The sequence below is a fragment of the Rattus norvegicus genome, chromosome 3, assembly GCF_036323735.1.
Source record: "Rattus norvegicus strain BN/NHsdMcwi chromosome 3, GRCr8, whole genome shotgun sequence".
Lineage (NCBI taxonomy): Eukaryota > Metazoa > Chordata > Mammalia > Rodentia > Muridae > Rattus > Rattus norvegicus.
The window spans coordinates 63,894,530-63,920,536 of record NC_086021.1 but is presented as its reverse complement, the minus strand read 5'-3'; the positions used below and the strand labels follow the sequence as shown (position 1 = coordinate 63,920,536).

Genomic DNA, 26,007 nt, shown 5'->3' with positions numbered 1-26,007 from the left:
CCAGCCTCACAATTTTCATTTCAACCCCTGAAATCTAAATAGTAGGAGAGAACCAACTTCAGTAAGATGTCCTATAACCTCCTGCGTGCACATGTACATGCACGCACGCACGCGCACACACACACACACACACACACGCACACATGCATGCACGCACGCAGGCACACATGCGCAAAATAAAAACCCAAATTAGTTATTTGGTTGTTAGAAATGTAGCGTCATAGTTGGTTTTCACACTACCAATCCAATCTGTAATCTTATCCACAAGGCATGAGGTAAAGAGAATAAAGTAAAGGGTTATTTGACCTGCCTTGGAGCTCAAAGCACAAATAAATGCCCCTCTCAATCTGTCTTTATTTTCCTTTGTATAAAATGTTCATTCATCTACATTTGTGTTTGTTTCCAGGATAGAAATGGGAGCATTGTTGAATAAGAAAAATATCATCTTTTTAATCTTTATCCCTAATAAGTATGTCCCAGTGTTTATCTACTCCATTCACTGATGATGGCTTTTAAAATCTTGCTATAGGCAAGATAGAATAAATATTAAAAGAATATCGTATCTCACCAACATCTTTGAATTATTCCTGGAACTCTGGCAAGATCAAAGCAAGGACTGAAAGAACCCACTGGACGTGGGCTCAGGACTATGGAACGAGCACTTGGTGGCTGACAGGTGGCTAACATTAAGGGAAAATGTGCCTCAGCTGAGCACGTTGGTTGATCCCCATGGTCTCTGTCCCCAGGATGAAGCTAGAGGGTGTCTTGAGACCAGGTTGAAGGGCACAGTGAGGTCTTTTCTTCAAAAGCCTCATTTTCTACCATGATAGTCACTGGTTGACAGCTTGAGCAGTTTGAAGTCCCTTAAGTCCCGTGATTGTTCACCTATGTGTGTGACATTTTTATTGCTTCTAGTAACTTCCAACTAAGTGAGGAAGAGCAGTGGATTTACCAGGCTGTCTTAGACCAGTATCCCGGAAATCTCCTTGGCAGAAGGGCTCTGTACTTGGACATGTTGCAAAGATATTTTCCTCACAAGTCCAGGCATCATTTGGTGAGTGATCCCAATGATGAACATGCATGTCTATATGAGTGTGGATTGCTGTGTTTAGAGGTCCCTAATTAGTAAGACAAATATATGTCTGTTAAATAGTGCTCTGAAAATTCTTTATTCCTCCACGATAGAAGACACAGTCACAGGCTGCAAAGCCATGTAGGTCATTGTTTTGAAGCCCATTAAGTCTGAAGGAAGTCCTGGGCCAGTCTGTTCCCACCTGCCTGGAGACCTTCACCATGCTTTCCCAGATACAGAACAGCCATTTTACCCCTGGAGGTCACACCATCTTTTACCTGTCCTCTATGGTGGCTCTACTGTATCTGGCTCTTGCCTGAAACTTGAATGCCTGCCTTCTACCCACAGGAGCCTGTTTCACTTCAGTCCTAGACCTGGAAAACTCAGCATTTTCCCTGGGCAATGTCACGGGCCTGCAGCACAGCTCTGCCCGATTCCCACATGGTTCCAAACACAAACCTCACTTCAAGGACTAAGTAGACTGAAAGTTACCTTAGAGAAAATTGGGAAATTATTATTTCGTTCTATAGTAGGCAAGACTAGAATAGCAAGAATCCAGAAGTTATCATGTTACCAATGACCTCAGTGGTAACTCACCTTATCACACACATGCAACAAACATGTGCAGATTGAACTTTCAGATGAGCTGTGCTATGAAATATCGAGTGCTGTGCCTCTGCATGGGCCCCGTGAAGGTCCTTTAGTACGTATGACAGTGGGTGAAATACCATTGCTATCGTTGATGTCTGGTGAAGAAACCGAAGTAAAGACCACACAGTATGGTGGTCATCCTCTCCCATCCTTCTTAGCCTGCCCCAGTCCGCTTTCCACACCATGTAGTAAGTATTTAATTCTGGCCTTTAAGTGACTTGTTATAGGGCTTTAAAAATTCATAATTGATCAAATTAGAGGTTTCTTTTTATTCCCTATTAGGTCTGTTTGCCTCAGCAGCTAGCCGTCAAGTGTATCTCTGTAGATTTTTATATTTTATTACTATTGATGTGATAAAGATTTTTACATTTACTTTCTACACCAGATTGATTGCTATGTATTTCTTGCATGGTGCATGCTTCCTCTCCTTGATGTTTGACAAATGTTAAGTATATTTTTAGCTTTCTAGAACAAAGCTAAGGAGTTCACAGAATGTGTTTTCTCTCTGGTTAAAGTGAGACCGTGGCCTACTTTATCATGATCCTAATTAATTCCACCTAAAGCATTGTTTTTAATGTTGGCATTACCTTCTCTTGCTCATTTTCTAATGCCTGGCAACTCAGGGATCAGAAAATTTGTCAGATTCAGAGGTGTGAGCTATACTAGTAAAGACTTCTAGCATTGACTCTCATTTCAGGGATTTTAGACAGACCAGCCTCTCTCAGCCCCTGTGCTCCCCCCCCCCCTTCCCTGGGACTCTGTACTTCCCAAGGTTACTACTCACCTTAGGAAGAAGTACCTGCTGCCAGTGTGAGAACCCATGTCCCTCATGGGGGAGCAAGAGGGAGGGCAGGAGAGGAGGCCAGAGGGCATTATCACTAGATTACTTTTAAGCATCCCAGTAGCTGAGCACTTTAGTGATTACAGGTAAAACTGTGCCTTTCCAAGATTATTGTGGCCTTTGAAGATTATTTTTGTGGGGCTGGAGAGATGGCTCAGTGGTTAAGAGAAATGGCTGTTTTTCCAAAGGACCCAGGTTCAGTTCCCAGCATTGATAGGACAGTTAACAACTATCTGTAACTCCAGTTCCAGGGGATCTAACACCCTCACATAAGCATGCATGCAAGCAACACAAATAAGCCCATAAATTTAAAATGAATAGATACATTTAGCAAAGTCTGTTATTTGACTGAAACAATGTAATCATGTAAAATGCCAAAATTGACCTAAAAGAGGAATATGTAAAATTACATATGGGGACAGATTGGTTTTTGTTTAAGCATTGCCATTTAGAATTAAGATCCATTGCAGGGGCCACCTGGACTGCTGCCAGCCTACCTGAGGGAACAGAGGACTTAGACAATTAGGTGACCTCATTAGTTGCCAGTTAGGCACAGTCTCTGAATAAAACGGAGCTTGTCTCTCGTTCCTGGTTATGGGGAGGATGTTTGTTCCTAGTTGTTCAGAATCATTGATTATAATGAATCTTATCCATCTCACAGCAATGACACAAATCACAGGCCCGTTTCAGAATGAGAAGCATTCATAAAGGCCTCCTGTCACCTTTGTAGGTAGAACACGAGAGATACTGTGACCAGTATCATTTTACTAGAGAGCAGAGAAGAATTCTGATAGACAACTGGAATAGGAGCAGGGAAGACTTTATACAGAAGGCCACGCTGACTCTGCTCGAGGCCTGTGAAGCCCACGAAATGGAGAGCATGTTGGCCAAGGACAGGAAACGGCAACAGGAACTGTGTGCTGACCTGAAAGCCAAGGTAAGGCGCTACAGTGGGCGCCGTGATACAGGGTGGACATTCCAGGCTGTGGTGCTGCACACCAGAGACAGAGGGAGGCAGATTTCTGAGTTTGGGGCCAGCCTGGTCTACAGAATGAGTTCCAGAATAGCCAGAGCTACAAAGAAACCCTGTCTCAAAAAAACAAAAAACAAAAAACAAAAAAAAAAAAAACAAAAAACAAAAAAAAAAAACAAAAACAAAAACCACAAACACAAAGAGTCTTCTTCTTTTCAAATTCTCCTGAAAGATCAGTTTTTCTGGAAAGCCCATCTTGACAAAAACTGTTGTTTTGAGCCGTAGATGCTGCAATTCATTTAGGTAAAACATGGCCCATAATCAGAGATTTTGTGAAGCTCAATCTAAGGTTGCCATAATAGGAGATTGGTACTGAAATTTTGATGGTGACATCTAGGACCTGCCTGCTGTAGGTGCCACACATCAGGCCTGGCTAGGTGGAACTGTCTGATGCTAAGCCGGGCTCCATTCACATCGGAAGAGCTGAAGAGGCCTAGAAGGAAAGGCTCATACGGAGCATGCCGGAGCAAGTATGATGGCTGTGTGTGGCCCTGAGCAAGGTGTGGGGTGTCGATAGGGCTCTGCCCCTCCTCTGACCCACCGAGGGGGCTTCAGTATGTTTGAAGAGCCATGGTTGGAAGGCTGGAGTGTGGGTGTCTGCTGCACACGGGCAGACACAGAGGCGCTGTCCCCATGCTAGAACCACAGGTGTGGGCTGCAGCTGTGCTCGAGTAACCGCATTCCTCTGCAGTCACAGAGCCAGCAAAGGAATTGTGATCAGGTACAACGTGATGCTGTCATCTTGGTGTCCCGCTAAGTCATCTAGGAGGATCACGAGGTTACAACTATGTTCTCTTTGTAGGAAAAAAAAAAACCAAACAAACTGGCAGACTTGGTATAGTGAGTAATATATGTAAAAACAAATGCCCATTTGAAAACATTGGAGGAAAGTTGCTTGATCGGTGTTTTTAAACAGTGGGAAGATCTTCTTTTTGCACTGCATACGTTTGGGACATAAAAAAGTACAAGTTGCCTCTAGGCTGATCTAGCCCAGGCTGTAGAGCCAGTAAGTGTTTCTCGTCCTTGGAGGCTGATAGGGGACACAGCAGCAGGGGCAGGGGCAGTCCGTGCACTCCCAGACTGCCTCTGCCCACTTCTCGAGCATTGCCATTAGCCATTGAACTGTGCTGTGAGTGGTGTGTTGCACTGTGTGTGTGTGCTGCCAGGCACTTAAGTGAGCTATAGAATGAAATCCACTTGTTAGACCCCACGTAAACACCGAGCTAAGACACACCACGTACAAAACACATTTCTGTGGCTCAGAGACTGGCTCATGACTCTTTTAGTAAAGACTGCCCCCTCACACTAAACACCCTCCTGACACCATCATGGGTGTGTTCTGTCTACCACATACATGTCTATGTCGACTATTGCAGCCTTTACCCTTCTTATGATCATCAGATCTGTATCATGTGGAAATAACTCATTCTTTTTAGTTGTATAGCATCTCATTTTATAACAGCACAATTGGTTTACATGGTTTCCTGATTCTTGCTAACATAATCGGACATGCCTTCCTGAACAGATGTGCTGATTCCTATTGGATCCTTAGGAGCAGAGTGGGTGGATCATAAGGTTTGCGTGGACGTAGCTTGAATAAATAATGCTCAGATGGTTTCCCCAAGTGGCTCTCCAGAGTTTCAGCCCACATCCTTCACACCATGTTCTCACTACGCTCGCCTCAGCCAGTGTCTTCTCTAGCCTGAAGACTAAGAAACGGGGACTCGTGGTTTTCAGGTGCATTTAAAATAACGGCCAAGAAGCTTTACTCCATATCTAGCTGGTGAGCCTTCCACCCAAGGTTTGCCCAATCCTCTCATGACTTCCCTGCTTTTCTGTTTCTCATAGTATTTTTTTTAACGTGTTCTCTTTACAAGTTCTCTCTCTATTTTCTCTTTACTCTTTCAGCAATATCCTTGGTTAAGAAAGGCTTTTTAAAAAATTCATATATCACATCCTGACCTCAGTTTCTCTCTCTGCTCTTTCCCCAGCCTCCGTCCCCCCACCTCCACTCACCTTCCCTCTCCCCAAGATCCACCCCTTCTACTTCCTGTCAGAGAAGGGCAGGCCTCCCAGGAACAGCAAACAAATACAACATAACGTTCTACAACAAGGACAGGCACACACCAACACATCAAGGCTGGACAAGGCAATTCAATAAGAGGAAAAGAGTCCCATAAGTAGGCCAAAGAGTCAGGGACAGCACCCTGCTCCCCAACTCCCCCAACTGTGCTTCAAGTGTTTCTCTGTCATTTGAGATTCCTCTGTTGAGAATTCTGTTTAGATTTCTACCCCATTTTTAAATTGGATCATTTAGTTTGTCTGTGTCTAGTTTCTTGAGTTCCTTATATATTTTGGATATTAGTCCTCTGTCAGATGTGGGATTCATGAAATTCTTAATCTTTTCCCATTCTTTAGGCTGCTGTTTTGTCCTATTTCAGTCTTATGATGTTCCATTTATTGACTGTTGATCTTAGTGCTCGCGTTATTGGTGTTGTATTCAGGAAGTGGTCTCCTATGCCAATGTGTTTCAACATTTTCAGGTTCAATATATCTGGTTTTATGTTGAGGTCTTTGATCCAGCTGGACCTGAGCTTTGTGATAGATATGGATCTATTTGCATTCTTTTACATATTGACCTCCAGTTAGAATTGCACTATTTGTTGAAGTTTTTTTTTTTCCCATTGTATACCTCTGGCTTCTTTATCTAACATCAGGTGTCCTCAGGTGTGTGGATTTATGTCTAAGTCTTCCATTCAATTGCATTGATCAACGTGTCTGTTTTATGCTGATACCATGTGGATTTTATTACTATAGCTCTGTAGTACAGCTTGAGATCAGAGATCGCGATACCTATGGAAGTTCTTTCATTGTACAGGATTGTTTTAGTTTTCCTTGGTTTTTGTTTTTCCATATGAAGTTGAGAACTATTCTTTCAAGGTCTGTAAAGAATTGTATTGGAATTTTGATGGGGATCGCATTGAATCTGTAGATTGCTTTTGGTAGTTTGGCCATTTTTACTATGTTAATCCTATTGACCCATGAGCATGGGAGATCTATCTTCTTATATCTTCTTTAAAGACTCGATGTTTTTGTCATACAGATCTTTTACTTCCTTTGTTAAAGTTACCCCAAGATGTTTTATATTATTTGAGGCTTTTGTGAAGGGGGTTGATTTACTTATTTCTTTTTCAGTCCATTCATCATTTGCGTATATAAGGGCTACTCATTTTTTGAGTTAATCTTGTATCCAGCCATTTCATTGAAGGTGCTTATCAGCTGTAGGAGTTCCCTGGTAGAATTTTTGGTGTCAATTAAGTATACTATTCTATCATCTGCAAATAGCAATACTCTGACTTCTTCCTTTCCAATTTGTGTCCCCTTTATCCTCTCTAGTTGCCTCATTGGATGAGCAAGACTTTTAATGGTGTTCTGTCTCAGCAGTTCAGTCCCTTTTATCCGTGTTGCCGATGACTCTGATCAGTTGTATGAGTCCTTTCGTAACTGCTATTACTTTGTTGATCATATAGCAGGAAGCTTTAGGCTATTCTGCGACTCCCTGCCTCTGGGAGAATCTTTTACTTCTCACTCCTCTCCCTAGGTTGTCATTAGACGGTGGACACAAATGCCTGTAGGGAAGAGGCATTCTGTCTCCCTCATTCATCCACAGACCTCTCTGGTGGTTCTGAGGATATTTCTCCCTGAACAACTGCCTGATGCCTTTAATGGTTCTTGAAATCTAGGTGACAGAGCTGCCGGGGCAGTACGAGTTGCCACTAGCCACCAGCAGGTTTAGTTATGTCAGTGAGCCCAGATGACACTGTTGTTCTCTCTCAAACCAAATCCAGGACATGGTACCCTTTTGGGGTTCCATCTCCTCTGGGAAACTATGCCTGTGCTGTCTCCTAATCCCAATCAGCCAGGCACCAGAGTGTCACCTGTACATGTCAGCTGGGGTTTGGGACTGAGCAGACTGTCAGACCCTACGGAGAGCAGGACACCCCCGGGAGACTGCGGACACGCTGGGCACTGTGATAAGCCTTGCCTTTCCTCTTTCTTTGCCTGTCTGTGAATCCTGGATATACAAGGTTGCAAGAAATAGAAAGAGAAGTCATTTTATGATCATAGAGGACCCTGATCTGACTGGATCTGGACCCTGGGCACAGAGAGTGTGCTTTATGACTTACAGACCCCATTCTGCTCAACTTGGGTCTGGTGACAGGAAAAAATGGGGACTCTGCAAGTCATAGAATGGGGTCTGTAAGTCATCAGATGCTGCTTGATTGTATCCCACAAATCACAGTGTCCAGCAATGTCGGCAATCTGTTAAGTGCCCCCTGCTCTCCACAGGGTCTTTCTGATAGTCTGCTCTGTCCCAAACTTCAGCTGACACGTGCACGTGGCACTGTGGTACCTAGATAAGTGGGATCAGGGGACAGCACAGGCAGAGTCTCCCAGAGGAGTTGTGAGCACAAAGGCACTGTGTTTTAGATTTGGTTTGAGTGATTGGATTTTCCAGACCCTTTTGGGGTTGGGTCCAGAGGAAGGTAGTGAGGTCATGGGAACTGTGCCTGGGAAGGGATTGATGCTATTCCCACAGAGTTCATTTGCTCATTCGAGCATGTGCTGTTCTAAAGCAAGGCGTGTGCCCTCCTGCATGCGGTCAGCCGTCTTTCTGCTTCTCCATCATGAAGTGCTTCGGCCAGATGTCGTCACTAGGATACCAGCGTACGCTATTTGAACCCTCTAGCTATCAGAATTGTGAAACCAACAAAATCGTGTGCAAGTTCTTTCACTTCAGCTGTTACAACAACAGAAAACAGACATGGGTGTGTGAACGTACCCTTGTAAGTGAGAAGAAAAAACAGAGAAGATACAGACACATGCCGAAGTAGATTTTTATTGTCCTGCAGATACAGCGCTAGCTTCGGAATTTGCATTCCTAATGAGAGACTAAGACTCGGTAAATAGCTGGGATGAAATATATTACAAGAGGAAAGAGATAAATCTGTAAATTGTGCAGTAATCTAAAATGTTCAATTATCCTTACAAGTTTTGACATGGACGAAATCAGGAGATTTATCCCTTCGCCGTCCTTTTACAGATCTGGGAGATGAAGTGACGGCCTAAGGTTCATGCTAGCTTGAAATTCAACACTGTCTATCTATCTTGGCCCCACACAGGCTTGCATGCAAGAACTCTAGAATAATAGAAGGTAATTATTATACTGTTGGGCCCAGGTGTGCTATGTATTAGAGCCACGGAATGTGGGAAAATATTACTTCATTGTGGCATAAATTTGACCTTTCAAAAACTAATACACCAGCTATAATAAACATCAATTAAACATTTAACCATAATTTTGTTCTCAGACTTAGAATTTAAAAGCCTTTGGAGGAGTCAGTTGGATGATTTACGTCTTAAGAAAAACATAAAAGTAGCTTTGGAATGCCGGATGCCTGCCTGTCCTTTGTCCTTTTGGTGTTCTGACAGTAATGGTTGCTGTAGCAAAGCGCGGAGGTGGTTAGGCATCTCACTCTCAAGATGAGATGGGGAGAAGCAGGTGCTCATAACTCCTGCTCCCAGGAAACCTGCAGTCCTTGTCCGTGTTCAGCTCAGACCATCCTGTTAGCTCTACAGGCGATATCCTGTCTTCAGGGCTCAACCGCAGAGGCTTCCCAGAGACGTCTCATTAGTGACTTTTCCTTGCTTCCATGCTGAGTGATTGTGTACTGCTGTGGAAAAGGAAGCGCCCTCTGGACTCCCGTGCCAACTGGGAGGCTTGCCCTCCCCTGCGTGTTCCTTCTGTGGCTATTTAGGTTGGGCACTTCCACTTGCCCAACACCATGCACCCAGGTGCCCAGGCTCAGTGACAGACATCTAGTTATCAAGAAAATCATGCCACTGGGGAACAAAATCACCCCTATTCCATCCCCCGACCCTGCACATCTTTTTGTTCTTGGTGGTGATAACCTTCCTGCCCAGGCTTCCTGTGGAGGCAGCGAGTAGTACCCTCGGGGTGTTCCGGTCCAGTCCTCCCTAAAGTCTGCTACTTTCCCACGTGACACTGGAGCCTGCTGGCTCTACTTTCTGTGTTTCTTGATCTTTTTAGTATTTTCCTTTACTTATAGACCGTCTCCTCTCCAAGGAAACCTCTTGGCTCAAAGTTGCCTTCTGCACCGGGGACGCGGTGGGGTGGGGGTGGTCCATCGCTCACTTTCATGTGACATCAGCCTTCCTACTCCATTCAACCTGGTTCTCGGACCCCTCTAGTTTTCTGTTCATGGTTATGAGTGGCCTAATTCTCCAGAGGTTTTCATCTTCTCCACATACTCTGATAACCACCCACCTTCCTCACTCTTGACTTTTTCGAGTTCTATTAAGGGATTCTCGCTATCATGTCAAGTGTCTAGGTGTCCACACAACTCTAAAACACTGGCAACCTCTGGATTCCTTCCCTGTCTCCTTGTTCTTGTTTTATTCCATTGCCCACTGAGAACCCTCATGACTGTACTTCTTCTCTCAGATACGTTCCCAAGCCCCAAATAACTCTCTCCTGACTTTGTCTAGCAATACACTGACTATATTAATTTTAGAAGTCTCCAGATGTCTCAAAACTGGCATCAAAAAAGGAAATATTGAGGTTTCCTATTGTAAATGGTACTTTTTTCTTGAAACTTTGTTTCTTATTCTCCCTCACTGTTACATTCATTTGATAACATTGGAGAACTGTCTGTTTTAGCCCTACGCCCTTCCTTTTCTGCCCTTGATCCCTGCCTTACTTCTTAAACTATGTACTCTACTTCTGTGCCTTACATTCTGCCCTCTCCAAGTCTTTCCCTTAAACCAGAGGCAGAATTCTCTGCCTTAAATACAGTTCAGAGCCTGGAGTGATATTGTGGACCTACACACTCCAGCGCTCACAGGGTGTGGCAGAAGGGATTTGAGTACTAGATCACTCTGGCCCTGGGATATATAGCAAGACTTGTTCTCAACAACAAGCAAGGTAGTAGAAGAAGGGGGGAGGGAGGGGGAAAGAAAATAAGTTTTTTACAAAAAAGACTTGTTTTGCTAACTCATCAGAAGCATGCCTTGTTTTACAATAATGGGCAAACTTCTTGGTTTTCAGGTTCTCAATAAATTGGATATGACTTTTTTTAGCTTTCTTTCTCAACACGCTCCACTCTACGACTTTGCAAGCGAGGAAGACCAAGGCACTGGAACTCACTCTTCCTTTTCTCCTGCTATGGCACTGTATACTGTACACTCTCCTGGCCCCACACTTTTCTCTGTTGCTGTTGGCTCTGCTGGCATGTTTCTCTGGTTTCTCTTTGCCCGATTATATCTTGACCACCTTTCAAGACTTGGCTCAGATGTCTATTGCAGAAAGACTTCATTGAGTCTATAATTAGATTTAATATATTCTTTGTTCTCTCTGGTCCCTGATACCTAACTCTGGCCTGCCACTAAGTATGATTATATAGCACATTAAAAAAAAAACCATGTCGGCAGCACAGCTGCAGGTGACACCCCAATTTTTTCATTTTGGTACTTTATAAACTCCTCCTCTTCCCCAATACATTTTCCAGTGTTTGGACTATGACAGGTCCTCAGTAAATTCTGTGGAAGCAAAGTACATAAGTTGCAGGCATTTCTCCCCCTTCTCACTGCATCCTGACACAGCGATGTTTCTATTACCTTCTTTTTTACTTTATTTATGAGGAAGCTTGCTGTAGAAGCAAGTATATTACGTGCGAAGTCATTAGAAGGCGAAGTATAAGACTTAATTACCAACACTGAATATGCTAAGATGTTAGATGCAGTTGTAAAAATAAACCTTGGTTACCTATAAAACTGGGGTGTACGTCCACTGTGAACCGAATCACCCGGCTCTTGGTTTTCTTCTTCCTGTCACATTTCTGTGCCCCTGTTTTTCATTTCCAGTTGACTGAATGACCTGGTCATGAACCCCTAGTAGTGGTGGAAATGAGATAATGTGAGTTAGACAACAGTGTTTTGAATAAACATCATCTGAGCTCACTCGCCATGATGGGAGCCCCTCACACCATCAGTTCTCTCTGTCACCTCCTCTTGTTTCGGTCTCCTGTTGCTGTTGGAGAATAACCTTGGCATTGGCGTCCGCCAATGAGACGAGAGATACTCAAATCCAGATGGAGAGTTTTTTGAGTGTAATTGGAGAGGTGATGAATAACTGCTATCAGACTGAGTCTGACTCAAACCATAAAGTAAAATTTAAAGAGGTTTATACACGGGGCTGAAGAGATGGCCTGGCAGTTAAGAGCACTGACTACTCTTCCAGAGGTCCTGGGTTCAATTCCCAGCAACCACATGATGGCTCACAACCATCTGTAATGGGATCCGATGCCCTCTTCTGGTGTGTCAGAAGACAGTTACAGTGTGCTCATATAAATAAAATAAATAGATAAAAGGGTTTATATGTATTTGGCAACCATGTACAGGTAAGATCCATGAAATAAGAGCTTTGAACGTGAGCCCATATTCACCCTGAATTTCATCATGAGACTATTTTAAATATGGAAATATGGAGAGGTGTATAACACAAGCAGAGAACAGTATTGATAGGAGACTCTGGCTACAGAGAGAACTGGGTTTAAAGCAGGTAGAATTTTAGAGGTTAAAAGGGGATTTTAGAGGTAAAGAACCTCTAAAACATGTATAGAGACAATCCTTACGACTTTTTCCACCTTACAAATCTCTGAACGTGCAGGGGAAATATTAAAAAACCAACCAAGAGAAGATGCTAGGAGCTAAATGGGAATCCCAGAGGTCAGAGAACACAGTGCTGTACAGGTTTGGAGTTGAAGTTCTAGCGCAGCCCAACTGGGAGATCAAGAAGCAGAGACCTTCAGCCAGAAGTAGGGCTAAGCTTCCGCTTTCCAAGCCACCTTCATCTGTGACGGATCACTGGTTGGAAACCAAGCCATTCAAACGCATGAACTTACAGAGACATTCTTATTCAAATCATAACACAGTATAAGCAGGAACTGATCCTTCAGACACAAAAGACCCTACTTCAGATTGCCGTTGAGACAGAGGTGGTCCCCAAGGCTTAGCTACCGGCCACATGCCTAAGTGACTACAAACAGGGTAAAGGACGCGTTCACCACATAGGAACCCTAGTGTCCATACATGTCGTTTACTTTTCTGTTAATTTCTTGCCTCATCTCAAGGAATACTTGCTGTGTAATAGAAGATGTAGAAGTTGCATCTCAGATCTTAGTGGCCCATATGCAAAACACTTCCTTGGTCAGATCAGGATTAAAAAAAAAAGACAATGATTGGAGGTTTTAGATGTCTAGTGTACCATATGAATTAAAGATGCAACAGTTTTTTTTCAACTTAAGACATTTACTTATTAATGCATTGGCATGATTAATTGGGCCATGTCCCATCAGCATAATCAGTATTAGCATGATGCTCTTCCTTGTAGGCTCTAAAGTGGGGAGGCATTCATAAGGGAGTTCCCGGTGGGGAATATGCATTGAGAGAGGGAAGGGAGGTCCTAGGAGCCCTAGGATCAATGCCAGAAAGTCTTTTTTTGGTGGCAGCAGCAGACAGCATTTCCTATAGGCAGCTGTTTTGTACTATCTGTGGCTCTTGGCAGGTAGCTAATTAAAATTCCACTGGGTTTGGATACTTGATGAATCTACAGACTATTTTCAAGTAAAATATTCCAAGTAGTCCAACTCTTAAAATGCCTTGGTTTTTTAAAGCTGATTTGCCTGCATTGGGTCTAGTTTATAAAGTTTAAAGGAGGCTGTACATTTTTATGCTCTTTATGATGAGAGTCTTATATCCCAGTAGCAAGTCATAACAATATCTCACTAGATGTTTTGCAAATGAAGATGCTTGGTCTAGAATATAGATGTTTGTATCTTATTGTGACTGTGCACAGTAAGAAGATAAGTCAGCCGTAATACCAAGTTCTGGATAATTAATGAGGGAGGGAAGTCACAACTTGGAGTTGGAAAAATCAGGGTTTTTAAAATACTTGTGGAAAAACAAAACCATGGCTATTTAAAGAGAATCCTAAGTGTGTCTGATGGAACAGAACAGGTTATCCAGAAACAAAGCTAGACATTGTAGATTTGTTGAATTCCAGCAAAGACACAAAGTTAATCAATCCCAAGTGAACAATTGTTGTAAACCATTGACTCTCCGTGTTACACACAAATGACCCTCAGCTCATACCACATACCCTTATAAAACATGGCTCAAGTATCATAGACCTACATGTATAGACAACATGGGAGGAATTTCTTACAGTCTTGAGATGGAAAAAGATATCTTAGACATGACACCAAATGTATTATCTAAAAGAAAAAAGCGCGATTAATTAGATACCCTCAAAATTATCAAAAGACACAAACAAGAGACTAAAACGTCAGGCTAATCAACAAAAGAATATATTTGTATACTTAATGTCTAAAAAAAGACTCAGATTCATTATTTATAAAGAATTCTCAAATACTAATGATAAGAAATAATTCATTTTAATATGTATGCATGTGTTCTGCTTGTGCAAGGTGAATGCATGTTCATATGTATGTAGGTACACAAGTGTGTATGCACATATGCTTGCAGGCATGTAGAAGTATGACGTTGATTCTAGAGGGGGGCTTTCTTAATTGCTTTCCATAATATTTAATGACACAGGATCTCACTTGAGCCTAAAGCTCACCCATATGACTAGTCTGGCTCTAGGGATCTCCTCCATGTTTTCTGAAAGCTGGAATTACAAGCAGGCTATGATGCCCCCCCAGAATTTACATAGGTCCTGGCCTTCTAAACTCAGGTTATCATGCTGTGTGGCATTTGTGTTCATTGCTGGTTTCTCCTTAAACATATGAAGGGCAGGACATATTTTTAATTCATCTTTTGACTGCTCATGATTGACACCCGTCCTAATCCATACCGTTCTTAGCAAACACCACCGTAACCTGTACTGTGGGAGGAATTTTGTGATACCCATGTGTGTTCTCTGATAATTTACTTGTGTTTCACACCACTTTCATCTTTGATGTTCATGATTAAGCGACTTCCACTGTAAAATCTGTTGATGACATTAACTTAGCTGAGCAGTTGTGCCCAAGACAGTCCCCACTGTGTGTGTGTGTGTGTGTGTGTGTGTGTGTGTGTGTGTGTGTGTATGTGTATGTGTAATACCCTTTTACTCTGGCATCCTCATACTGGGGAATCACTAGGCACCAAGTGAGGGTTTAATTTTGTGGAAAGATTCAAGTCCTCACTCTGTGCTTTTACCCTAGAGAGCATGAGAAAGCTTTTAACAAAAGCATCTTGAGGTAGTATTAATGGTTTACAAATATGCAAGGATTATCTTTTAATATATCATTTATTTTCATAGATCTTTCTGTGAAATAAGAAAAGAAAACAAATCCATCACTTATTAGTGAAAATCTTTGTTTCTATCTCAATGATGTTCAAGTACATTCCACGTAGTAGAGCATCCAGCAGTGGTATTGGCTATCAGGCTCATTCTGGCCAAAATTCTTAGAGCATTTTCCATATGGTCTACATGAGGAAACCCTCATTTTGAAACCATCTAAAACAGCCATTTGAGTCTTGCCTGTATCGTCTCATTATAACCATTTGGCTACCGTGTCCTAATACAAAGTCTCCTCCTGGTAATGAGAAAGGCAGACTAGGAAAGGAGTAAAGTTAAACAACAATGGTGACAAAACCCCGAGAAAATGATCCGCCAGTGCCTGAGCCATTTGTAATAAAGAGAATCAAGTTTCTGAGCACGAAAGAACCGCGTGAGACAGTTAAAATGATTCTTCTGGGCTCTTTGCCTAGTTCTTTACTTTCACAAGAATGGGATTTGTAAAAGGTACACAAATTGAATGCCAGAGAATTTGAAAGCAGCTAAGTTGCTTATTACTAATATATTTTCTGATTTCCTTTACCAAATTATGTTTCTTTGACAATAACAATGAAAGTCATTAATTTTCTCATTCAACAACAGGCTTTTGTACACACCCGTCCCTTTTGTGTTAGGCATAGGTACAAGGCATTAAGAGATGAATCATCCTTAGGAATCTCAGCTTCCTGTAGAAGAGACAAGGGACACTGATACAGTCAGCTCGGAGTGTGGCAAATCCTGTGGGAGAGAGCTGATAAAAATTCTAGGAGAAGCAGAGGAGTCTGTAGGAGGCATGGGGTGTCATGGCCAACACAGAGGAAACAACCAATTAAACAACAAGCCCAGAGAATGGTGTCCGATATGTGAAGTGAGCATGGACGACGTTCTAGTAGGCACTGGGAACTAATAGTCAATCTCTTATAAACAAAATATCAGGGTATAAAAGTAGTTCGATGTTTCTTTTTAATTTATAGGCCGAAGAGTAAGAAGAGACAAGCTAAAGACATGCTAAGTCATGCAGGGCCTTGTGAGCAATGTTAGAGTGATAGCATCCTAGTGTATGTTTGGGTAGCCATTATAGGGTTTTGGTAGCGGAGGGACATCCTTTAAAGTAATTGATAACTGGAGTTGGTGAGAATAAAGATACATTTTATGAGAAAAGGTGTAAGGGGTGCCAAGCACCCATGCTGTAAGTCTAGGCGAGGGATGGCGGTCACCTGAACTATAGTGATGATAACAGAGAGGAAAGAGCAGAGGGTATTTAGGAGATTAAATTTGCAGGACCATGAGAGGAAGGAGAAAGAGCTGGAGGTGCCATGTTTCTGCTGTCCTTACTGCATGGATGAAGGAGGAGGGATGATGGGTAGATTCGTTCATTCAGTGACTAAGTCTGCTGATTTTATGCTAGCATTCCACTAAGTACACAGGAAAGAATCCAAAACCCCAAACCTTGTGCATCTTACCTCCAGGAAGTTTGAGTGACACACAGGATGAGTGAGCGGTGTCTGTGCATAGGAGAGGTGAGCGCTAAGAGCGAGGGGAAAAATACTAAGCAAAATACACAAAAATTGGCAGGGGAAGCGGGTTAGTAGTTTACAGACTGGAAAACCTTCTTGAGAAGGTGACAACCGAAAAAAATCTTTAAAAAAGTATGAAGAAAACATCTAGCAGAAATTCTGCCTACACAAAAGGAGCTGGGAACATAAGGGTCTTGCCCGTGGTGCTTAAGAACAGTGTTTAGGTCAGTGGGGCTGACAGGATGATGACACGAGCTGGCTTAACTGGGAAATCCCTCTGGCTGTTGGTTTAGAGTTGGGAAAAGGATGACCCTGACAGACCACTGAGAGACTTGCCGTAATCTACTCTGATGGTCAGCACAGGAAGTCTTTGTGACAGCGTTACTGCTGGATAGGATTCCAAGCTTCTAGACTACCGCTTTATGGGGACCACCTTCTCAGCATTCTACCGTCTCTCTACCCCATCTCCTCTGGGCTTCACCCCAAGTCCTGTTTCACATCTATCACTCAAATGTTGTCACTGGCCTGTCCCTTAACATGTTCAGGAAAGAGCTCAACCTTTCTTATAGGAAATGAACTCATTAGAATCAAACTTTTGTAACAAATATTTCCTTGGGTTTACCACTGTGCCAGTCTACAAACAGTGTGGCTTTTATCTTGTCCATGTTTAATCTTTTGTGAACAGAATCACATAGTCTATTAAAGTGTTGTGCAGGACATCTTTCCTTCAATATTTTGTATTGTGTAGCTGCAATAATATATTGGCCCATTTCGCTGATGTTTTTGTTTGTCTTTTCAGACAGTCTTTCTCCGCAGTCTAGGCTGGATCAGAGACCTTTTGCTGCTGACAGATGTTTGGGTTATTTGTACTAAAGGAACCTGGTATCAGCCCTTCTTCATGCTCCCAGGACATGCCTTTTTACAGTATCTATGTCTATGAATGAGCCAGTCTGAGCCAGTCTATATTTATAGCATGGATATATAAAAATTCCTATCCCTCACCCTTGCGTGTTTGAGCTTTGTTTTTTAATCAGTTGTGTGGACATGTAGCATTTAATATAGTTTTGACATGAAGTCCCCTGATTCTTAATTGAGTGACTTTTAGCTTGTTGAGTGGTGACATAGATCACTTTTCTTTATGAAATGCCCATGTAGGCAGCAAGAATTGGACTCAGCAGGTTATTAATAATAACGAGTAAAGAGGACATCAAGTTGGGAGTGAGGTGGGATGGGATCCACAAAGGAGAGTTGGAAGGAGATGATCTGAGCGTCACTAAGAGGGAGGGAGGTCACTGGAGGGAGGTAGTGGCAGAGGGAAAGGGCATGATCAATATATATTGTATAAATGCTTGAAACTTTCGGAGAGGAACAATACTATTTAAAGAAGAAGTTGTCGGTTCAAGTTTTCCCCCATCCCTTTCCTATAAATTTTTATGGATTTGTCCTTGGTCATTAAATATTTCAGACACCAGCCATTGGGTTATATGTGTTTCAGGTATGTTTGTATCTCATTTTCTTTCTTTTAGAAGTATCTTTCCATTAAAGAAAATTTCGAGTTTAATATTTTCAAAATGTTTTGCAACAGAGCCCAGGCATAGCAAAGTTTCATAACCTTTCTTGCCTTTACTTCCTGCTGGGAAACATAGATACCCCCATGCCCAGCCACATTTTAAATTTTCATGTAATAAACGTATGCACCATTATTCTTTTTTCCTAACTTTTTACTGATTCTTTCACTTCATGGACCCCAGGCTCACTCATTCCCCCACCTTCTTGTATCCACCTCTACCCTTGCCTTCCTGAAAAAGAAAAGGCAAAAAATAAAAATAACCAAAACAAAGCATAGAAAACATCTCATCATGGAGTTGTCGTGTGTCACAGTGTGTCTCACAGTGCATCCCTCTGTCCACACATCTTCACTTGCAAGTGCTCATTGCAGTACGTCATTGATCTGGTTCAAGGTCTCTGGCTTCTGCCATATCACATCAATATTGAATCCTCACCCGGATTCCTCCCAGTTATCCTGTTGTTGCCCTGTGTCAGGGAGATCCCGTAGCTTTGGATCAGCAGGTCAAGCCCTTTCATGTGCTCTAACAGTTTACAGGTGATGTGGATTTTGCGGGGAGCCAACTCGAAGCCCCAACCCTGGGCCTGGGTGGTAGCTGAGCTGGTCAGCCTGCTGGCTCACTTGCATCCATATCACCCGGTGGAGCTCTTTAGCACTGCTCTGGCTGGCCCACTCAATACTGTGGTTGGGGCGGGGGTGGAGGGCGGGGTTAGCTCTCCTACTCTAATGCTATTGGGCCAGCTTACTTGCACTCACCCACACCACCAGAGCCAGTTCCACTCTGCTGCCTAGTCAAGTCACGGGGCACACTTTCCCACGTACTGCAGCTGGTGAGGGACAATGCCTATTCTCCTGCTTTCACACTCTTAGGCTCTCCTACGCCTTTCCTGTCAGGGCTTTTCCATTGTGCTGTCAAGATGAATACAGGGTCTGCTCTCCTATGTGCTGAGCCAGCGAGGGGCAGGGCCAGCCCTCATGACCTTGAGGTTAGTACTCCCGACTACTGCATGTGGCCAGAGAGCGGGGGAAGGCATCACCTCCAAGTTCCAAGTCCACCTCATAGGGCAGCTCTTCCATGATTATGCCCTTGGCCTGGTCACTTGCGCCCCCTCCATGAGGACCAGCTCTACTGTGTCACCCATTGGTTTTTACAGTTAATGCTTTTTATAATTTGTACAAGTAATCCTTTCTTACCTCTACATCTGAGTCCAAGCTCTTTTTAATCTTTTAGAAGCTTTGCTACTTGGACTTTGATGCTCAGGCCTACGATCTGCTTAGAATGTTTCCTTAGTGAAATAAAGTAAAGGCCCAATTTTTAATTCTTATCATAAGATGCCCCGTTGTCCCAGAGATTATTCTGTTCTTTCCCACTGCCCGGTAGTTCTATCTATACCAATAGTGAAGTGACCGTGAATGTGGGGATCTATTTCTAGACCCTCCATTCTGTTTCCTTCGTCAGTATATAATCATGGGCCAGTGCTATCCCATCTTAATTCCCATAGCTGTATAATTAGTCTTGATTTTTTTTTTGTAGAGTAAATCTTACTGCCTTGCTAATCTTCCTAATTCCTAAGCCTTTGCATTACAGGCTCAGTTCTTTTTTTAACTTTATTTTTATTTTAAAATGTCGATTATTTGAGAATTTCACACAATATATTTCGATTATATTACTTCCTCCTCCAACTCCTTTTGAATATACCCATGCAACTTTGTGCCTTCACATTGGTTATCAATCCCACCAAGTCCAATTTATGCTGATCATATATTCTTGGATGTGTGCTCATCCACTGGAATGCAGTTGACCTACTAGGGGCCCCACCTTAAAGAAAACTGGGTTTCACCCTCGCAGCAACGATTAAATATAGATCTATCCTAAGCTAGGGGTGGAATTTCATACTCCTCTACCCTTCTTGTGCTAATCCCTTCCCTATGCCTTAGAGCAGGTGTTGTTGGTCACCTTTCAGGGGTGAGCACTCAGCAAACATTTGTTCTCAGCACTAGTTAGGAGTCAGACTAGTTAGGAGTCAGACTAGTTATGATTCTCTGTAGTAACTTCTGCTCTGACCAAAACTGACATAAATGCTTAGAATGCAGTTTAATGGGCACATCATATCCATTTAGCAAACAATGGAAGTAGCGTGCCCACTAGAGTCTGTTACTGCTCCTGCCATGGCTTTTGACCAGCTTTATAGTACCAGGATGAATCACTTCCTGTGGAACAGGTCTCAGATGCTATCAGAAAGCAGCTGGTTATCTCTAGTGCTGGCTCGAAAGGGAGTGCTTTCTACAGTTTGTGTATTTGAATTATTGGTGTCCGGTTGGCAGACTACCTAGGGAGGATTGGGAAGTGTGGACTTGCTGAAGATGGTGTGTTACTAGAGGTGGGCTTTGAGGTGTTTCAAAAGGCTGTGCCAAGCCCTGTCTTGCTTTTTCTTTCTCTGCCTGTGGATTAGGATGTTAGCTCACTGGTATTGCTCTAGCACCATGCCTGTCTGCTATGATGATCATGGACGAACCCTATGAAACTGTAAGCAAATCCCCAATTAACTGCTTTCTTTCATGCATTGGTCATGGGTGCCCCTTCGCAGAAATAAGATAGTCACTAGGTCTTGCATCAGCCTAAGTCCCAGTCAGTAGTGTCTGAAGCTCAGTAAGGCCATTGATGTCTCCTCCTAGCCATCAGATGGCACCTTCTGGCAAAGGCTAGTCAGCAAGGAAGAAGTTTCCAAGTCAGTTTTTGCTTGATTTCTTTATGTCCTTCAATCAAAGTCTGTGGTATCTTCAGCGATAAGGCCTTATCTTCTAGTTCTGGTGGGCTACCAAGAGCAGTGGCAATATGCTGTATTGTTTTGATGGCTCTCTAACCAGTAACTCATAGCCCAGTCCTGGCAGTGAAAATTTCACTCAATACCTCATGTCTGCGGGGTACAGCTTTATCTATTCATATCTCTGTTAAAACTCTTAAAACTTTTTACTAGTGTATTTTCATTGAGTAAAATGATGGAATTTATAATGGCATTTTCATACATCATGTGCTGTAATGATTTTCGTTCCCCATCATTTGTGGTTATTATAGTTTTACATTATAGATTTCTATTTGCTTTTTACCCCCACAATTTTAAATTCCTTGTTTAACAGTTTAAGTTCAACTTGTATCTCTATGATTGTAGCATATAATTTTTGTTTTATAGACCATTTCTGATAATTTTCACAGATAACTTGTCCTCTCTGCTTATTTTTATGCATCTTGTGCTTTGGTTAGTTGATAGTTACTGAATTAAATACTCCTAGAATCAGTTTGATGCCAGACGGCGGGCAGCATCTTCTTCCCAGGAACACATTTTTTCTTTTTTCATATGTTATGAAAATATTAAAAGCCCAAGACAAAAGCTTGAAAAAAATCTTTTTTTTTTTTTTTTTGTTCCAAGACAGTGTCTCATTGTGGTGTCCAGCCTAGGTTTCAGGTGTCAAAGGTATCTGAATCACTCAAATTACACAAGGTCTCAGCCTAGGGGTCTTTTTTCTCAGACTTCTACCTTTAGTGCACCTGGGTTCCACACTCTGTTGTAGTCTTAAGAATCTATTCTAGATAATTTTTTTCCCTCGGGTAAAATCAGGCTCTAGTGGAATAGCTAATCAAAGACTGTCTTAACTGATCTTTCTGAGAAATACTTCTCTTCCTGTCAGTTGTGACTGGACCAGTGCTCACCACTGAGCTTGTGAAAAAAAGCTAGGGCTTTGAGAAGCCATCAAACCTCCAATGCCATTTATCACATGTAACTGCTTTACATCTGGATAGTATTGATATTGTTAATTTTTAAAAATCTGACTGGCTATTTTTTTTTTAACCATTCAGCAGAATGTTCATCAGTCACTATTGATTTCACTTTCAAACAAATTTAATTATATTTTAAGAAAAAATTATTACTTCCTGCAGACCGCCTGTGGGTTTAGTTACGAAGGGAAACCCTAGTGACTACAAGTTATAATTACTGGAGCAGTGGACGGACCACTGATCCTAGTTAGAGCATCTTGGCCCCAGTTACCTGCAAGTTCTTGAACATGGAACAAGTTACCCAACCCTCTGAACCTCTGTTGCCTTTGAATAAAATAGAGAATAAATGCAAAAGTCCCACCTCCCTGTGCTGTATTAAATGAGACCACGTGTGTAAATCACACAGCATTCATTATCCTGGCCTTTAACAAACAGCTAATAACATTTAGTTATGTTGTTCTCTATTGGAAAGCCATTGGAGGAAATGTCAGTAGTAGATGTCTGGTGAGGATTTGGTGGGTTACTGTGGTCAAATAGAATCCAGCCCCTTTGTGACTTCTAACTGAAATAAGAACCACAGCTGCAATTTGTCTGTCTGTCTGTCTGTCTATCTATCTATCTATCTATCTATCTATCTATCTATCTATCTATCTATCTATCTATCTATCTATCTCTTCTTCATCATCATTCTTGTCATTGTTCTTTCTCCTCCTTTTTCTTTCTTCTTTTTTTCTCCCCTGAGTTTTTGAGACATGGTTTCTCTGTATAGCCTTGGCTGTTCTAGAACTCACTCTGTAGACCAGGATAGTTTTGAACTCAGAGATCCTCCTCCTTCCTCTGCCTTCCCAGTGCTTGGATTAAAGTCATGTGCCATCACCTGCTGCAAAAGGCATTTCAGTGCACCTCGTCGAATTGGGAGGAAGATCATGTCTTCTCTTTCTAAAGAGCTGAGACATAAGTATAGAGTTTGATCTGTGCCCATTTGAAACGGTAATCAAGTTCAGGTTGTCTGAGGACACTACAAAGGCCATCAGATTTGCAAAGTGAGCTAGAAGTACTGGAAGAATCTTTTATCTTGATGGAATGGGTGCAGAGATAAAAGGCTAATGGCACAACTGTTCATGTAACCGTTTACCCCAGCAAGCTGGACCACCACAACAAAAAATTCTGGAAAGGAAACCCAAGTCTCGACAAGTAGGAAAGGAGCAGGGCAAATGCAAGAAAGAAACAATTGAGAAGATGCCGGAGTGGAGGAATCTTATGCATAACTTTCTTTAAACCTATTTAAGTGATTTTTTTAAAAAAAGTCAATAGTGTATTTATTATTCTCCTTGATTGTGGTAAAACATTGGCTTAATTTGGGATATAATCTTGGTATATATGGAACTGTGAGTTTTAGGAATGGTCATTATTACCTGAAAGAAATAGTGATTCAAAATAGGATTTTATAAAATGGTCAAGGATGCTGTAAATAGTCTTTCATGTTTTTCTGCTCAACTTTCATATGCATATGGCCTCGCATATATGCATGTGTGTTCATCTGCCCTGAACATCTCTGTGCAGTGACCCCAGAGTTACTCTTCAATTTTGACATATTTAAAACATTTTCAATATTAATTTGTATGCTGTGATTTGATTTGAAGTTATAATTAGTCTTAATAATTTTGTTTTACAAGAAAATCTCTTGAATTGTTGGTTCTGCTCTAGCACTAACCATCTGTGTTGTTATGAATAGATCACAATATCTCAAGGCCTCAATTTTTTCATCTGTCAAAGGAGAGAGTTGGTCTAAATTATCTCCATCTTCAAGATTCTATGATTTGCATGTAAAATGCAATTTTAGTATCTCTCTAGTAAATTTGCATGTGTGACTGAATTTCTAGTGTTAGCCGGGCAGTTTGCAATTTGTATTTATAGGCTGGTAATTAGCATGAGGCATCAAATTTTTCTGTCGTATTAACAAAGCATGCATATTCTCTAATAAATGTGACCTTTAAATAATGGTGCTTTGTTTGACCTTCCTGACACTTTCGTTGCCTGTCCCAGAGACATGATTATCTGCATATAAATGGCCACATCGGACACCCTCTTAGTTCACATCATTTCCGTTGGCTGGAAGGCCTCATCAGTGATCATGGAAATGTCATTGTGTATAACTGAATGAAGTCTTAGCTCACCTAACAGAGCTGGGTTCCCAGCCTACAAGTTACCTTAGCAGTGTAATGAGGCAGCCTTAAAGGCAAGCCCAGTGAGTTTGCGTGACCTCATTTCCAACCTGTTCAAGTTCTTAAAAATCCTCAAGTCAAATAATTACTTTGCAAATAAATATCAACATTTTAAGATGATTGGTTAAGTCAATTAGCTTTACTTTCGGGTGGGAGGGGAGGAGAAATGAGAGGGGGGCACAGACAGCAAGAAGAGCAGAGAGCGAGAGCAAACAGGAGAGGCATTCTGACAATTCTCTTATTTTAAAGTGAATAGAGGCACAGACTCCAAGTCCTTGGGTGCTGACAGGCTCTGCAGATGTAGAGAAGGGATCCTACCCAGGACTTCCATGGTGAGGAAGCACTCCATGTGACAGATAATTCTTTGCAGTCTTCATGTTTGCTTATACTTTTCTAAGGCGATAATAGTTTCTCCAGAGATCTTTTTTTCAATTTAAATTTTCCCCCATCAAGAACCTTTTATAACCTATATTGAATAAATATAACCAACTGCAGCCCTGACTCCCAGCTGCCATCGGAGATCTCCAAAGAATATACTTTGATTATACTATGAGATTGACAAGGACCAGAGAATAAAGAGAATTCCAAGAAGCCACTGAGCTGTTAAGTTCCTTTGTTCACAGGAATTCCCTAGTGTGCAGCCACATAGAAGTGTTAATATCAAAAGGTTCTTTTTACCAGTTTTAAGAAAGGAAAAATCCTAATTGCTTCCTAGAAGCAAATGGCACGGTATTCCCTTGTGCACATAGGTGCTCTGGATGAAAACGTATTCTATTGCCCATGTCTAGACAATGCTGCAATCGCAGTTGTGTTAGCTTCCTTGTCTTTGAAAAATTTTAACATATTATTTTCTGTCATCGATGCTATTGTATGATGGAGGGCAAATTATCATCTATGAGAAACATATAAAATCACCGAATCACAGAAAACTGACCCACCTGAGATACCAGAGCTGACCAGCATTTCACTTAGGGCTGGAACTCATTTTGCAGATTCCTGAGAGTGACATTTCTTGTGCTTGTGGGGAGGTGAGAATGAAAGGAAACTACTTCCCAGAGAAAGGGGGCAAAAGTGCTCCTTCCTTCTCCTCTTTGACCCTCCGACACCTGCCAAGGTAAAATGAGTTGGCCCTGTTCACTCTCAGCTGCACACACATTGTGTGGCCCCCCTTTCTGCTAATTCTGTAGATTATGTAAATCCACTTGGCTCTGACCTAGTCCTTTTGGAGTCCCTCTTATTCTGGATTTTTAGGACCCTTCATGATGTAGTCCTTTCTAGTCTATGTCCTCTTTCCATGTTGTCCCAGGGTGGTTCACCCAACACCAACCCTGTGATCCAACTTTCATCTTCAAACAGATGCCAAAATAAGCAACCTGTGAAACCAGCTCTGGTTCCTGTGGTTTCTGCTAAGGAGATGGCTGAATGACTTCTTATGACTTCCACATGTTTGTCAATTCCTTCAACATCCCCCCACCCCCCAATCTCGGATTTGTAACAAATACTCCATAAAACTTTATCTACACTCTCAAAATGAAATCCACAGAAAAACATGTATTGATTTGAATATTAAATCAATATTACATAAAAGAAGAAATAAAGCTATAACACCAGGTATAGAATAATACATATTTGGTTGTGCAGATGTTTGGATGTGACACTGAGAGGAAATGTGCTTGCACTTATTGTGCAGTCACAGCAACAGCGACTGCTGCAGGTATAGAAGGAGTTGGGGCTCGAATTCACAATTCAAACCCTTGAGTAGTATCGTTGTTAGTGACATAATTTTGTCAAATGGAAACACCAGGGACATGACCTGTGACATCCTTTCCAAACTTTAAACACAAATCCCTTGGAAATCTCTTCAAAGTGCTGATCGTAGGATAGCGCCCGAGACTGTTTCT

The 26,007-nt window shown here is 42.0% G+C and overlaps 1 protein-coding gene across 12 annotated transcripts in view; it reads left to right on the top strand.

Moving 5' to 3' along the window:
- Nucleotides 1-26,007, top strand: part of Ccdc148 (coiled-coil domain containing 148) — a 275,147-nt gene that overhangs the window by 120,266 nt on the left and 128,874 nt on the right. For 7 of the 12 annotated variants that reach the window (XR_010064611.1, XM_039104821.2, XM_039104822.2 and 4 more), the window contains 2 exons: nt 916-1,054; nt 3,295-3,501. The exons of 2 other annotated variants lie outside the window; for them this stretch is intronic. Coding sequence is in view for 9 of the 10 variants with exons in the window: in XM_039104821.2 (XP_038960749.1) it covers nt 916-1,054; nt 3,295-3,501 (346 nt within the window). In the remaining variant the exon portion in view is untranslated. Of the gene's footprint in view, nt 1-915; nt 1,055-3,294; nt 3,502-8,234; nt 14,823-17,338; nt 17,541-26,007 lie in introns of those variants that run through there. 3 more of the 12 variants (XM_039104828.2, XM_063283614.1, XM_039104826.2) reach the window with 2 other exon arrangements.